This window comes from Phocoena sinus, chromosome 20 (genome assembly GCF_008692025.1).
Source record: "Phocoena sinus isolate mPhoSin1 chromosome 20, mPhoSin1.pri, whole genome shotgun sequence".
NCBI classification, from domain to species: domain Eukaryota; kingdom Metazoa; phylum Chordata; class Mammalia; order Artiodactyla; family Phocoenidae; genus Phocoena; species Phocoena sinus.
The window spans coordinates 4,865,797-4,881,961 of NC_045782.1; the positions used below are offsets into that span (position 1 = coordinate 4,865,797).

General features: G+C 44.6%; 1 protein-coding gene across 3 annotated transcripts in view; it reads right to left on the reverse strand.

Moving 5' to 3' along the window:
* MYOCD (myocardin) overlaps positions 1-16,165 on the reverse strand; it is a 90,243-nt gene that overhangs the window by 37,571 nt on the left and 36,507 nt on the right. For 2 of the 3 annotated variants that reach the window (XM_032617846.1, XM_032617848.1), the window contains exons 3-5: positions 7,714-7,769; positions 6,236-6,311; positions 3,416-3,577 (exon numbers count right to left, since the gene is read on the reverse strand). In XM_032617846.1, coding sequence (XP_032473737.1) covers positions 3,416-3,577; positions 6,236-6,311; positions 7,714-7,769 — 294 coding nt within the window. Of the gene's footprint in view, positions 1-3,415; positions 3,578-6,235; positions 6,312-7,713; positions 7,770-12,374; positions 12,408-16,165 lie in introns of those variants that run through there. The other variant, XM_032617849.1, reaches the window with a different exon arrangement.

A 16,165-nucleotide genomic window follows, 5' to 3' on the forward strand; every position in this document is an offset into this window, starting at 1 on the left:
GTTTATGAACAAGAAATAAACGTCTATTGTTAAGCAGCTGAAATTTTGTGGTTTGTTTAGCAGCCTCTGTTATCCCAACTAACAACAAAAGAGATGTAAAGTCTCAAATAAAATACTAGCAACTTCTAGGGAAAAAAATCCAAGGAGGATTTATTTCCAGAAATGCAAGGATGATTAGGAAAGACAGCAATACCACATTGCTAGATCAAAGAAAGAAGCCCATGTGATCATCTTTACATGCGTGTTGAAAGCATTTAGAAAACTCAGCATCCATCTTGCAAGCTATTCTTAGTGGAACAGAATAGAGAGACACTTCCTTAGAATATCTACCTCCAGCACAAGTTAGTGTCATATTTAGAGGTGAAGGACCAGAGGAATTCCCACTGAAGACTGAATCAACAAATGTTATCATTGGGCTTCCCTCGTTGCGCAGTGGTTAAGAATCCGCCTGCCAATGCAGGGGACACGGGTTCGAGCCCTGGTCTGGGAGGATCCCACGTGCCGCAGAGCAACTAAGCCCGTGTGCCACAACTACTGAAGTCTGCGTGCCGAGAGCCTGTGCTCCACAACAAGAGAAGCCACTGCAGTGAGAAGCCCGCGCACCACAACGAAGAGTAGCCCCCGCTCGCCACAACCAGAGAAAAGCCTGCGTGCAGCAATGAAGACCCAACGCAGCCGAAAAAAAAAAAAATGTTATCATCAACATAACAAATATATAACATTATATAATGTTGCTTTTGAAGCACTGGCAATGTAGCAATAATAATAATTGTCTACTATGTAATATAGCAATAATTTTTAAATTATATAATGAAATATTGCATAATGCAAAATAATATAAATCATATGCGCTTTATATAATTCATACATATAATTTTATATGTAAGGTATATATCTACGTGATATAAATATTTTATATATGATAAAATACATATAATTAGATTTGTATAGTATGTTATACTATTATAACATATATCATTTACAAATAAATGTAATGTAATAATTTACATTACATTACATTAATAATAATTTACATTACATTAATAAATAATAATTGATATTAATACATTAATATTTTATTATAATTATATATAATTATAATAATAATTATATTTTTATCATAATAAAATTATATTATATATAATTATAATTTTTATTAATACATCAATAAAAATAATTTTTATTAATACATTAATAAAAAATTACATTAAATTAATACATGTAATATTTAATATATAATATTTAATATTATACATAAAATATTTAATTTATAAATAAAATACATAAAATTATATTGAATTTATATTATGAATATACTACATGTAACTTTTAAAATGATGTTAATTGTGTAATTTATTAATAATTCCATGATGTGCTTTTCAACAACCAGCCAGTGCTCCAAGGCAGAAAGAAAAAACAAACAGGAGGCACATCTTCCTTATTTGTAGGTGATGTGATTGCCCATGCAAACAATTAAAGATAAAATGAGATACTATCGGAACAATTAAGAAAATCTTCAAAGATGCCCAGTTATAAAATAAATGTGCAAAATTAAGAGGTTTCCAATATGTAAGTAATAACTGATGTGAATTTATTTAAAAAAACCTTACCAAGGGAAATAAAAGAAGACTTGTAGAGGTGAAAAGAGATACTATCTTTCTGTCTCAGAAGAATTAATGTATTTTAAACCTATGAATTCACCATAAACTAACCTATAAATTCACCGCAATCCCAAACAAAATTCTAATAGGATTGGAGTTGGAATATAATAAACTGATTCTAAATTTCAGCCACCATATACTTGTGAGAGTAGCCAAGAAACATTAGAAAAATCAGACCAACGTAAAGAAACTTGTGAAGACAGATATTAAGACAAATTATAAAATACACCATTAAAATCGTGCAAAAAGGAGAATTAGACCCGTCTCTTGAACCGTGCACTGAAATAATTTAATATGCAGTAAAGACTGAAATATAAAAATGAAGTATACACATGTTAGAAGACAGTATAGGTGGATAACTCTATTCTTGAGGTAGGAAGTGTTTTTGAAAAGCAACAACAAATTCAGAAACTACAAATAAAAGATTAAGAGATTGCACGATACAGAAATTTAAAACTGCTATAGGTGAAATACGCTACACACAAAATCAAAAGGCAAAGGACAGAAACGAACAAACAAAGCCAACAATAAAAGGCAAAGGACATGCTGGTAAAAGGATGTGTAATACCTGTGACAGATGGAGGATTAGCTTTTTTTTTTTTTTTTCAATATATATAAATAGCTTTTATAGTGAGGGAAGAAAATGCCCAGTAGAAAAAAGGAATAGCCACGAGTTGCCAATGACACAAGATCCCATGGAAAAACATCATCTCTCTATAAACCAAAGAAGGCGATTTAAAATGAGATATTTTGCCTATCGTATAAAAATCAAAGATAAATTTGCATGCATGGAATAAATATAATGTTCCAATAAATGATAAGAGACACGCGATAGAGACCTTTTCTGTCCTAGATCTCATCAAAGTAAAGACGGGGATGGTGCACTGTTGACTGGGCTAGTCCAAGCTCAAAGGTACAGGATATTTAGTGTGGACAGAGAGAGTAAAGAAGAGAGAAAACCACGGTGGGATATTTAACGGGCAGTGATGAGGATACTGTCTCCCCTAGAGTTGATTCTTCCATATTTACAGGTTCCAAGTACAAAATTCACGTGGCTGGCCTCTGACTGGTTGGGAGCAAGATTTTAGAATGTGGGTAAGTTTAACAACGAACTCAGCATTTAATAAAACATCTTTATGCGTAATATTGGACACTGTGTCAAAACATGTAAATGTGCATTGCTTGTTACATATCAGTAATTCTTAGAGCTTTTGTAGGCTTCGTGTGTTGTCAAAGAGTTTTCACGTGCTTAAAGAACTGAACCTCGCTCCCAAGAGCCGATGAGTTGGGCTGGTTGGGTATTCATCTTGGAGGAGTGAAGGGACCTGGGGAAGCCCCAAGCCACAGCACCCGAACTGGGCTTGGCGTCCAGGTCTTCCCCTTCAGGTCCAGCGCTCTTCCCACTCTGCCAGTCTACACCCCTTTAAAAGAGGAAGGGCGGAGAGCGCCATGACCCCAAAGTGACGGAACCTTGCAGGGAAGATGTTTTGAGGTTTAAAATCAAGTCAGCTCCCCGACCTGCTTGACCAGAACCAGACTGGTCTATGTTAACCTGACTTTGGAGGCTGAGCGGGTTTCAGTTTCTTCCTTACTCCCCGGACCTCTGGTTATGGGGAACACTCCGGAACAGCGACCCACGGATTGACTCTTGTCTAGTGAGAGGTCTTCACCCCCAGGGCCCCAGCATTTCAGAGCCATGGCTGCCCTCAGACCTCAGCACGGAGGGAAGCGTGCCATTCATTTGTGCTACCTACCTTTTATGGCCTCTTTCACAGCAGAATCCACAGGGAGTATGTTCTTCTCCACCAGCTCCAGGGGCCCCGGCCGGAGGGCGATTTTTTCATTGAGGTCATCTGCAAGTCGGGCTCTTTTCAGCTTCATCTGAGCAGTTGGAACGGATCTCTCTGCAGTGGAGCCTAAGGGGTTAAAATCAAAAGGGTCAGCTCTAGAATTCGATGTTATTTTTGTGGGTTTTTTTTTTTTTTTTTGCTTTTGTAACCCAAACACTCTGACACATTGTACTCCACCATCCTAATAATTTTTCAATGCAATCATCCTCATTTCACATGGATTAGCAGCGAAGACTAGACACTTCCAAATAAAGGCAAATAGAGAAGCACAGAAGAGTTAGAGAAACTTGCTTTGTGAGGATTTGGGGGAAAAAAATGTGCAATTTGGCGATTCTGTAAGTAAGTAGTCCACGGGGCCTGTATTGCTTGCAGACACTAAACTATAGCATTTGCGTGCAAAGCCTGTCTACGTATTGCCCAGCCCAGGCTGAGCTGGCAGTAAATATTATCTATTATTATAATTAATTGTAGTAGCGTGACTTCTCAAGAGTTTTAGACTTGTTGAGGTTGTGATACTAACTGATTCAAATGTCCAGGTCCAGTTGTAAAAGAAAAACAATTTTGGGGGGGGGGATATTTAATTAAACAGAGATTTTTTTTTTTTTTTTTTGCGGTACGTGGGCCTCTCACTGCCGTGGCCTCTCCCATCGCGGAGCACAGGCTCCGGACGCGCAGGCCCAGCGGCCATGGCTCACGGGCCCAGCCGCTCCGCGGCACGCGGGATCCTCCCGGACCAGGGCACGAACCCACGTCCTCTGCATCGGCAGGCAGACCCTCAACCACTGCGCCACCAGGGAAGCCCTAAACAGGGATTTTAAAAAGTTGAATTTATCCAACAGGCAGTTTCTCATCTTTGGGAGAGTGGGAAAGGTCACTGACAAGCCCTGAATCACCGCTCTATTCCTCTTTGGGTGAGGCCCTGACTTACTTCTGTGCAAGAACGTGGAAGAGAACCTTGTGAGCCGGTGGTTGCTATAACGCAGGACTGGAAGTTAGGGTTCCACGAGAGTTTGTAGCTTTCCGCTCAACTCTGCACATTTAGAAGTTGAGACCTTTACGGACGTCCTGGTCCTATTGTTCTATTAATATCCATCTACTAACCCAGGCTTAGTGTCTGGCCGCTGCTCTAGAAATCTCCACACAGGGGAGGGCTAGGGATGTCTCATGGTTGCAACAGGTCAGACTTGCTTAGAAGCTACATCTGCAAAGCACTCGATGTGGGATGGAGAAAACATCAATATTCCAAACCCCAAAATGGAAGTTTCTAAGCGCAAATCCTGTCCCAACTACCCGTCAGGCCAGTGCAAGGGCTTCTGCTACACCCCCTGCCTCAGGGATCTTTCTGACCCATACTGCACAGCCATACAGGATTCATCCTCAGAAAACACTCCTTTCTTGCATCCCCTCCAAGATGGTCCTCTCCATCCGTCTCTCAGTCCGGTTTCGCAGGCTCGCCACAAACTGAATCCACCCCCTACATGACCTGAGACGGTTGATGCCCAAACTACCACTCCAGCGAGCCTGGTCCTTTGCCTTCTGCCCCCCGCCCCCCATCTTCCTGAGGTCACCTTTGTACCTTTGCTTACTTTGTTTCCCCGCCCTAACAAAGTCTTCCTGACTCCTGTTCTTACAGCTTCCTTCTGCTTCGACTACCCCCAGCAGTTACAAGCATTGGTCCCTAATCTTATATTGCTATTTCCAAAATCAGACCATGAACCCTTGGAGGGCAAGGGTCATTTATAATCTAGCAGATCCTTGGTGCACCAGGGGGCCAATTTCCAGTTTCTGTGGGGGGGAAGGGTGGGTTTCATGGGAACCAACAGAGACTAAGCTTGGGGTTTCTGTGGTTCATAGCCTGATATTTTAATTCAAGACTGGCCTGATATGACAGATAATGCTTTCTTGATTATAATATTATACATACGTACTGTTTTAAGTATGGACAACGCTAAAACATTATGCAAAAGAAGTGAAAGCGTTAGGAAACTTCCCACTTAGGGTCAACTGTTTTTAATAACTGGGCATCTTTCTTAATTACTTATACAGTATTTATTGGTAAGTCTGTATTTCTTCATCATAGAATCTGACTGTAAATACAATTTATGTATATATTTTTGCCTCCCTGATTTTGACTGTAAATATAGTTTTGTCTTCTGGTCTCCTCACTAAACATCATTTTGTAAGCCTCTTCTCATTAAAACCTGATTCTTCTAAAGCCTCATTTGTGGTAGCTGCAAGTCATTCAATCACACGGATGGTGCATCATTTATTCAGCCTCTCTACTATTCTTTGACGTTCCACTGATTTCAATGTGTCACTATTTAAAGTAATTACATGATAAACATCATTGTACATAAATCTTTGTATGTCTGATTATTATTTCTTTGATACAATACTAGACATTTATTACTGGTATGAAGGATGGACATTTTAAAGGAAGTTGATAGATATTGGACACTCCCTATGTGCTCAGAGAAAATTGGGAGGTGGCACAGCTCAGAATGAACGCCAAGTCTGGTACTTCTTGGCCACTATATGTCTTCCCAATTTGACCATCTACATGGCCTCAAATGACTAGATGAGAGCTCAAAACCACCACTTTGGAATGGCAGGGGACTCTTTCTAAGGGGAGTTAGCAATTGTGCAGAGACAAAGGACCCTGGAAAATGGCCCACGCTCCATTCCCACTGATGGGCCCCAGTTTATGACTTTGGGCAACCTTACCTTGGAGTATGTGCATTTTCACCACGTCTGCACGGTCGGACCTGTTTCTGACCTTGTGCTTCAGGGTGTCTTCAGCCTGTTAGACACAAACACAGAATGAATTCTGCTATCAACCTCATACACTTGAGTCACCTAGTTTTAACTCTAAAAGAAACCCCTTTTCTCTCAAAGGGAAAAAGTCTCTTTTTGTTTGTTTTTTGTTTGACAAAGGCAACATGCAAATATCTCTGTTCTCCTACGTCTTGATGGAGGGCTCACAAAAACCTCTAATAATTTTAGGATGGAAAAATAAGATAAAGAGGCCAGGCAGGTACCTAATTATAAAATATCAATAAAACTGTCATGATACTACACTGCTTTTGCATGAGAGCCAATCCTATTCCATTGCCTCTTAAAAGAGTCAGAAATTAACTAGAGTCAGAGATGAAATGTAACCTCAGTCCATCCAGTATAACGTGACAACATGTGCGCCCCTCCTGTTTTGCCCTTGATCTCTCTCTCAAGATGTGAAAATGTAAATCCTGCAGACCGAGACCCACTGTAAGCTGGGAGGACACTTAGAGATGAGCTATTTACTGAGTCTCATGGCTTCCTTGATGATGGAGCTGTCTGTAGGGATGGCGCTGGCTGGGGCAGGGCCACAACTGGACCTCAGGGCTCTGATTTCTAGTTCTGGGTTTTTATCCCACTATCCTGAATCTCTTAATTGGCCCCCAAGAGGAGTCTGGGGGATCACTCCAGTTCTGATGAAAGGACAATTGTTCTCCAGGCAGTAGGAACCCCAGCCTCTCACGAGTGACTCTGAAGAGTCCCAGGGCTCTGCCCCTTCTTCCAGCCCCTCCCCTCACTAGTTGCCAGGCTAAGACGTCCCAGGAGAAAGATACCTAATGGCCTTTCCTTCTACATACAGCGCTGATGCTTGCTCAATAGCACTTACTGTATTGGTAAATTCAAGTTGCAGAGATTTGCTCTGGAGGTACAGAATATACACCGATTTCCCCCCTTCAAACGCTAAAAGAAAGAGAAATAAATAGAATTCCTTTTGCCTTTAAATAGCCATGAATAAGCTCTGTATCTGCAGGGCCCTACCCTACCACTGAATTGGATTTAAAATAATCTGATTGTTGCTGAGAAAAGCCTGTCACGAAAGAGAGGGCAGCTTGCCGACACACCCTTACCTCCCTGTTTCATGTCTCTCTGACCCCGCCGCATCCTTGCAGGGATACCCCCGACATCAGAAAGATGGGGGACATTTTCTTAAAGTTAATAAACAGTAGCTCAAAGCCTAATACTATTGATCCCATTTCCACAGTTTTCAGTTTCTAGGAGGGAAGATTCCGCATGGTGTGCGGGGAGGGGACCAGCAAATCGGTTGAGTTTGCAGGAGAAATTCTACCCGCTTTCCCCCAAGCTTAGCATTCAGAGATCCAGAGGCTGGAGCCTGAGTTCAGGAAGGTGGGAAGTTTGCAAACAGTTACCTTGCCGCTATCCAAACGTTTTCTTTGCTCATGGAATTCAGGTGGGCTTTTCAGGGCTGAAACAGAAAGGACACAGACGTGAGCAGAGAGGGCTTGGGGCCGGGGAGCGGCGTCGCAGTGCTTGCCGGTGTGCTTGCCGAGCGGTGCACAGTGGACGATGTGATTGGACATGTGATGGCCTTCATCAGGCCACAAGCAATGGAAGAGGAAAGGCCTGGAGGTCACCAGCTTCCCTGAAGCCGGAGAATCCAGAGGGAAGGCAGACGTCAGCCTCAAACAAGAGGAGCAGCAGAGACAGAATACGCGACAGGAAGAGAAGTGGCAGAGACAGGGCATTCCAATGATGCTGAGGATGAGGACAAGCCTGGGGGACGAGAACAGGCAATGCTCTAGCTTTAGGGAGACTGGGGTGACTACCACCTCTTTGACTTCGCTCTCTGCCCTTGAGTGCGCAAGTCTGGGTGGAGACTGCCAGTCCGTGGAGGAACCTCGTCCCGCGTTGCAGGAGGGGAACTTGTCCTTTGGGTCAGGGAGTTGGCTGGTGGGTAGGAACATGCAACCAAAGGGCAGTGAGTGAGAAGCACAGAATCAGACTCTGAGGGCTGGAAGGGACCTTGGAGATGGTGAAATACAGCTCCAAGCCTGAGCGGAATGGGGAAACGGAGGCCCACGGAACGGGACTGCCTCGCCCAGGGGTCACACAGGTAGGGCTAGGAGCCTAGGTCTTCTGAGAACCTAACTTCTTTCAGGCTGTGATGCTCAAAATACTAACAAGCAGTAGACAGGGCACTGGTCCCTCACAGCTCACAGTAGCCGGAAACAACCTGGACCGAACGCCGGCCTCCCTTCTTTCCAAGACCCGCTGCTCCCCTTCCCAGCTCCCAGCAACTCCTCAGGTCGATGCACTGAACTTTGACTTTGCAAAGCAGTGGAACATCGTTCAGCAAAATTCTACCTTTTTACTGGTTTTCCTGATCCCCTGGAACAATTGCAACCAGAAGCCATAAAGGACCGCCTTTCATCAGAAGCGATGAGGCAGTTCAGAGGTTAGAGAATCACATCAGATAGTTTTCTGGATAGTCGGTCTGGACAAGTGGTGCGAATCACGGGATCCAGGTTTCTAATATTCACTCCCACAGATGTCAACTCTCAAGCGCAGGCAAGAAAATATTCTTCCAAACCTTGGCTGGTATTAAAAAAAAATTGGATTTCTAGCCAGATGGGCACTTGGGGCTGTGTGTGTGTGTGTGGTGAATGTGTGTGTGCGCGCATATGCGGTGAGCGGTGTGTGCCTCATTCAGCCTTAAGACCATGCCGAATTTTGAGCCCAGCTCTCAGACGGGCTTGCTGGACAGCAGGCAGACTCCACCTGTGGTCCTGGCAACTGATCGACCACGTTATCCTCTACTGAGGGTGCTGCCTGGGAAGCTACTAAGGCATGTCTGAGTCTTCCTGTCTCACCCCGACATCTGCAAAGTTGACCAAAGGAACGCAGAGTAGTCCCAGCTGGCTGCCTCGTGCCAAGGAGGATGGACAGGCACACCGTCCTCCTCGATCTGACCAGAGACTAAGAGGCTTCCTTCCTTACAGGAAAAAAAGAATCGCCCGTTGCTTGACTATCGTATTTCCCATGGATCTAACAGCCCAGTTTCCTCTTTGCTGCTTTTCACGCTTAAAATGAGCCTCTCTGCCAACCCTTGTCCTTTTCAATGGCCGCTTTCCCCCTCCCTGTCTCCTCACTCAGTGCTCTGGGGAATCATCTGGAAAACTGTGCAGGCCTGCCGCGTTGCTCACGCCTTTTCTCTGATTTGGGTCTGACCCTCATCCTGGGTCAGGAGGCTTGCTGTTATTTGCACTTGATCACACTTGCGATTTATGTTGATGGAGTTCTGAAACCGTCTCCCATTTCCCCAGGCAACCAGATGCTATGAATCTGCTTGAAGTCCAGTGGGCCCTGGTGAGTCTGTACAATCTGAACCCATAGGTCTGCACCTCTGTCCGACAGTCTGGTGGTCACCTAAGTGGCTATTATATAGTGGTGCGGCTTAATCTCTTCCATAATCCAGAAAAGGAACTGATCTCAGTGTGGCCTTATTAAGTGGTTAAAAAGAGCAACACAGCCTTTGCCTGAAGAAGCAACCCTAAGGTAACAGCATGAATCTATCTTGAGATCGCTTTTACATTCCAAACTCAATTGGGTTTTAATTGGGCTTAGGACCCTAGGGGCAGTTCATCTGGTTCTCTTATCCCTGAGGCTTTCAATTCTTATTTGCGGAACTTATTAATTCTTCTACGAAACACTGCATTTCCTGTATCTTAGCTTACAGAGCTAAATCATCACTTCTTGGTGTTAACTATTCCCCTGTGAAATGACTGTACAGTCCAGTTCTCCAGGGCCAGGAGCACAAAGGTCTTCTGGGATCTTCTGCCCCAGGGTGGGAGAGGCATACGCCCATTTAGCCAGAACTCGGGAAGGAAGCTAAAAATCCACACACTGCGTTTCACCCCACGCTCTTCTTTTCAGGGCTTAAGGGGTGTTACGTGGGGCACCATTGGCTGCCATGGGCCCTGTGATTGACATTTGCCTTTTCTGTTATTCCAGAGAATGTGGGTTTTAGCCACCTCCCCTGAGGGCCAGTGAAAGCCATAATGCACCCCCTATCCCGGTTGACTTTTTGGAAGAAAGGACCTCCTTTGCTGCCAGCCCTGGGAGTATCCAATGGCAAAATTTTGTATTTAAGGGATGTTGACATTTAGGACTGAAAAGGAATTTTGGATTTCTAAATTAAAAAAAAATAATAAGTCAATGTGATCTCAAATTAAAATACGGTTGTAATTCAGTCAACCCCACACCTAACTCACTCCGCCTGGAGGAAGATGAATCGCTTCTCACAGGGGAATTCATGTTCTCCCCGTGGAGTTAGTTAGGGGCTGTGCTATTTCTGTCCCCGCGGCTCCAGCTAATTTGGGTCAGCTGTGTGTATAAACATTTGCTTACTCAGAGCTCAGGAAAAGATCCCAAGATAAGAACAGGCCTCCGGCGGTCCCCTGCTGCTAACCTCCTGCTTCCAGCAGGAGCCCAGCAAAAGGAGAAAACAGGCTGCAAGACCGTGGACCATCCGTCAGGGAGAGGGGCCTGGCTCTCACAGAGGAGGGGTCTGGGGCTGGTAGCAGCTCTGGTGGCAGAGGCAGGGCCTGCCTTCTCTCCCAGGGCCGCTCACTGCCAGGCTTGCAGGGGAGAACCCAGCTCCACCGGTATACGGATAAGACCAAGAGGCCGCATCTCGGGCAACAGATGGAGCAACGGTTCTCAGAGTGTGGCCCCTGCACCAGGGTCTTCAGCAGCACTGGAAACTTGTTAATAATACGAATGTCCAGGCCTACGGAATCCAAAGCTCAGGTGGGCCGTAGAGGGACGGAGGGGTCTGTGTTGGAACGTGCCCTCTGGGAGGTCCTGGCGCCCCGGCGTTCACAAGGCCAGTGGCTGCTGATCTAGAGTCCTTGGGAAACTGAGAGTTCAAAAAGTGGGGAGTGACGTCTAGGACTGACTTCTCAGTATTTCAAAAAAGCGTGTGTTTGCCCAGAGAAAGGCTGCTTAGTTCGATGAAACTGCCACTTCTCATACTTGCTGTCTCGAATCAGAATAACTTGGGTTAGAACTGGTTGTTCTCATCAAGAAGCACTGGCTGGTAAGCTTATATGCCACTAATTAAAGACAGATATATGGATTAATAATTCACATATGTAGGGTTCTTTGGGAGGAAGACAAAACTAATTCAGATGCAAGACCTATGGCAGTAATGGGTATAGTTTAAAAAGTGACTAAAATTTTGGGAGCCTTCCCTGCGGGCTCTGTCCTTGCTTTGCCATCTATTTTTGGTACAGCCTTGAACACGTCTGATAGGTTTCCTGTGTTCTCAGTTTCCCACTTACAAAATGCATCTAGTAGTACCTGTTCTCTCTTGACTCTGCTTATAAGGACAAGTTGGACCACGAGTATTTTTTTTTTCCCAAACAAATGGGATCCATGCTATGGGTGTGATAATGCTTTGGAAATTGTCTTAACTCTTTAGGTAGGCAACAGATTGCCTATTCGGTACCCAAAGAATGGCCTTAGGGGTCTAAAAAGAGTGCATTTTCCCTACGGAGCTCTGTAATATTTAAGGCCTGGCTTGCACACTTGGGAGAGTTTAATGCATCACACATGAATACTCTGGAATTTCGCAGAAGGGTTCGAAGACAAATTCAAAGGGTGCCTGTCATCACCGGTTTACTAGTTTCTAAGGAGCAAGGAACTAGAAAATCGAAGGAAAGAGGGAGGGAAATAAAGAAGTGAGGATTTTAGACCCAAATGGGCTTGGCATGAAAATCCGGGGCGCCTTTTTTTTTTTTTCCTCTCTCTGAGTTTGAGATGTTAGAAGGAAGGGGAGAGGGACAGATGAAACCCTCGTGCCGTGTTCTGCTCAAACAGCCAACAGTGTGTGGTACGTAGGGTGCTGTGGGGAGAAGCCAAGTCAGATGGAGGCACTGAGGAAGGGAAGGAAGACTTTGCGCCCCGTCAACGTCTCAAAACTATCAGGAAGCTGCATGTGCTGTGGGTGGAGGAATTGCCCCGCCATTCTTCTTGCTATGCAGGAGGACCACAGAATTCAGGGATTTACCAAGGCTTTGCAGTAAGTATGTAGCTGCTGAGGCTTGGATTAGTCTGTAAAACAAATAAAGGCAGCACCATTCACAGACAGCTCATCGTATCTTTCCATTCATTGACATCGATCAGACCATGGAACCAGGCTGCCCAGAAACTTCTTTCTGGCCAGCGGTGCTTTCTCTGAGTCTCTGGGGAGAAGTCGCAGCCTCTCTGGGCCCCTGGGCCTCTGTAATCCACTTCAGTTCTCTAATCTCATTTTCTATATTCCCCGGAGAGTAAACTCAATGTTCCCTCCTCTCTCCCCTGGGTTCATATAGATGAGCCCCACTGTAGTAGCAGAAGGAAAGGGAGAGAAAGTCATCCGTTTCCTTCAATTCTCCCAGAAACTCACTCCGTGTAGCGGTGGGACATTATCCAATATTATTAATGGGGATAACTAAGCAGGAGCGATTTGGGGAACCTTCTGGACTGTAGGCTCTTTGAAACAGAATTCATGTCTGACTCCTCTGTGTTCCATAAGGCCTTCCTCCCAGCAGATGGTCGAAATATTTACTGAATTGCTCTATGACCATTGTTTTCTTTTTGCATTGAAAACTCAAGAGCTGATCGTCTTTCTGCACTAAGGCTTCTGAAACGGTTGGAATAAAATGGTATTTAAGATTCAACCCAGAAGAGTGATGCCCAGAGAAAAGAAGAGAGTGGGGAAAATCTGCCCGAGAAATAATGAACAGATCTGAGCCCCATCCATAGGTCTCCAGAGGACGAGCCTGGGCTCTATCTCAAAGGCAAGAGAAAATAAGAGAAACTTGATGTCCTCTTGCAGCCTGGAGCCTGGCAGGGAGGGGTGGCAAGGCCATCCCTTTGAACTCTAGTTGATGGTGACAGGCAGGCAATTTGAAATCTCCGTTTTGAGATTCAGAGGAAGGATTTTGGAGAGGAGTCCAAACAATATATTCTTAAAGTAGTATTTCTACATTAACGTTGAGAGGCTATTTCACTCAGATTTCACGACTCTTTGGAAAATGTGAATTCCACCACTGATACTCTAAACGTGAAAGCAATCTTAGAAGCCAACCTGGGCCCGTGCTTCTGGCCCGAGAACGCTTTCCCACTGTTTAAAGTTGTTCAAGGGGCCGTGTGCCTTCCTTGACTAAATTCAAGGAAAAATGCCTTTAGGTGCATTCAAAGCACTGGAAGGGGAAAATCCTAGACCTATAATACATACAAGTAAGATATGAGTACATGCTTAAGAGAGGTGAGGAAGGGCGATTATAAAAGAGACTTTGAGTCTCTGATTGCTGTGGCCTGTTGGTTACTCATCAGTAACTTTGAAACCTGCAGGATGCAAAGCCCACGAAGGAGGAAGGAATTAAATTCAATCCGCGTGGACCCGTTTCACCAGCCTACTGAAAATCACCCATGGTCCCACTGGAGTCAGTGGGGGAGAAACCTTCTACTTAATCGTCAATTTGGCGTGCATTTGAAATGAGACCAGCCACAGAGCAAACTCAGTGGAATTTTCCATTCACTCTTGGTCACGGTGAGACATAGATTACAACGTAGAACCCAAAGCCATTTCATTAAAACCATGGGCTTTTCCTTGGCATTTTCACATATACACGTTTTTATTTTCCCAAATTCCAACTGAATTTTTCTGGCCACAAAATGCTTGATGATAGAAACTTAAGGAAGTGCTTTTACAGTTCCAGCGATTCCTTTTGAATATTTGAGTCAAGAGCCCTATACCAGGATCAGGAGACACGGGTTCTGGCCTCAGCTCTGCCGCACTAGGAGAGGACTGCACTTTTGTTTGCAATGGACGATGCCCTTGGGATTTAATCTAATGTACAACTCATGACTAATTCTGTCCAAGGAGACCAGGCGTTTCCACTGACCAGCTAAAAACTGCAGAGCCATCCGATAGCACCATAAGGGCGATGGACAATTCACCTGGCCATAAGCTTCCCATTTAGGCAGTTACGACAAGTTTGAAAATTCAGGGGAAGCACTGCAATTATTTCCAATGTATGGATAACGTGAGATCGTGTTACTAATTTTATTGTGCGTGCATTTAAAGTCTCACAGCTCAGGTTTGTAAGTAGGACCACACTGGGCCCTGGTTTTGGGATGTTTGAAAAGCCGCCTAGGCCTCTCCAATCTCGGTTTCATGGAGGTTAAAGACAACGAGACGTGGACTAGGGAAGGGATTTTCAAACTCTGTTTGAAGACGACCAGCGCTCTGGGGAGGATAATCAGGGTCATCTAGGAGGGATGAGGGGAGCCAGGTGAATGGGACAGAGGACCCCGACCCTGTTCCAGTCAGTGTGTATATATATATATATATATTTTTTTTTTCCATAAATTAAAAATGTTTATTTATTTATTTATTTTTGGCTGCATTGGGGTCTTCGTTGCTGTGCACGGGGTTTCTCTAGTTGCGGCGAGCGGGGGCTACTCTTCATTGCGGTGTGTGGGCTTCTCATTGCGGTGGCTTCTCCTGCTGCAGAGCACGGGCTCTAGGCGTGCAGGCTTCAGGAGTTGTGGCTCACGGACTCAGTAGTTGTGGCTCGCGGGCTCAGTAGTTGTGGCACATGGGCTTAGTTGCTCTGTGGCATGTGGGATCTTCCCGGACCAGGGCTTGAACCCGTGTCCCCTGCCTTGGCAGGCGGATTCTCAACCACTGCGCCACCAGGGGAGTGTATATATATATATATATATATATATATATATATATATATATATATACACAGACACAATATCTTTAACTATTAAAAAACATTGAAAATCCGTAAATTAGATGATCTCCAATGACTACCGGCTTTGCTTCCCTCCATTCTACCCCCTTTCTTCCTCCTTTCCTCTTTCCTTCCACTTCAAAAAATTCAAATGATAGAACGAAGACATAAAGAGCCCTCTTGTAGCACATAACTAGTTTCACCCTGACTCATACTATGTGTCTCTTGTCACCTTTTCCCCTGAAATCTCGAGTCTCCGTGAAGGACGGTCCTGCTCACTGTGGCCCCCCACAGCACCTGGCACACCACCCTGCAGAGAGTCTTCATCATGAAACGTGCTGAGTTTGATTGAGTTGAAAGGACCTTGAGACTGTGGGCTCCTGTTCCTTCCTCTGGAGCGGCTGCTTTTACACACACGCCCCCGGGGGCGTTGAGTAAACAGACTGCATGTTTCACGTCTGGGTTGATGAGGCTACCATCTCGGCCCCCAGCCTCTCAGCAGGTGCAGAGGCTCGTCTGGGTCTGGCTTCCCCGGAAGCACTAAGTCATCGAGGTCTAGGGGCTGGGCCTGCAGGGTGCACCTGCTGCGGCTCTGACATTTTTCCACAGCAGAATCGACACCCTTGGGAAGCCTGGAGAGGAGGTGGCTAAAGAGTAAGGAAAACTGACAATGCTTAATCAACCCTCCTCATTTTGCTGAATTAAAAAGAAGTATCATTGCATTACTCTTAGGACTTTCCCCCAGCAATTATCTTAATCATACAGTGGGCTATGGATGCAAAATTTCTGTCAAGCAGTATTTCGTTAATATGTACACTATGTGATTCTGAAAATCCTGGAGAACAAAATATTATATCTTCATTGGATTCGACTCTACAAATGGACATTCAATTTGCAAGACTTACATAAGGGTGTTATGTAAAAATGTACCATCGGGTTCATTCCTATTTTTATTAGGTGTTTCACTGACTCCCTGAAATTTAACCCCAGCAACCTAAAAACAAAAGTTTATTCTCGTCCAAAAGCCAGCTGCAAGACCCAGGCTTGGATTATTTAAGCACGTAGGTTA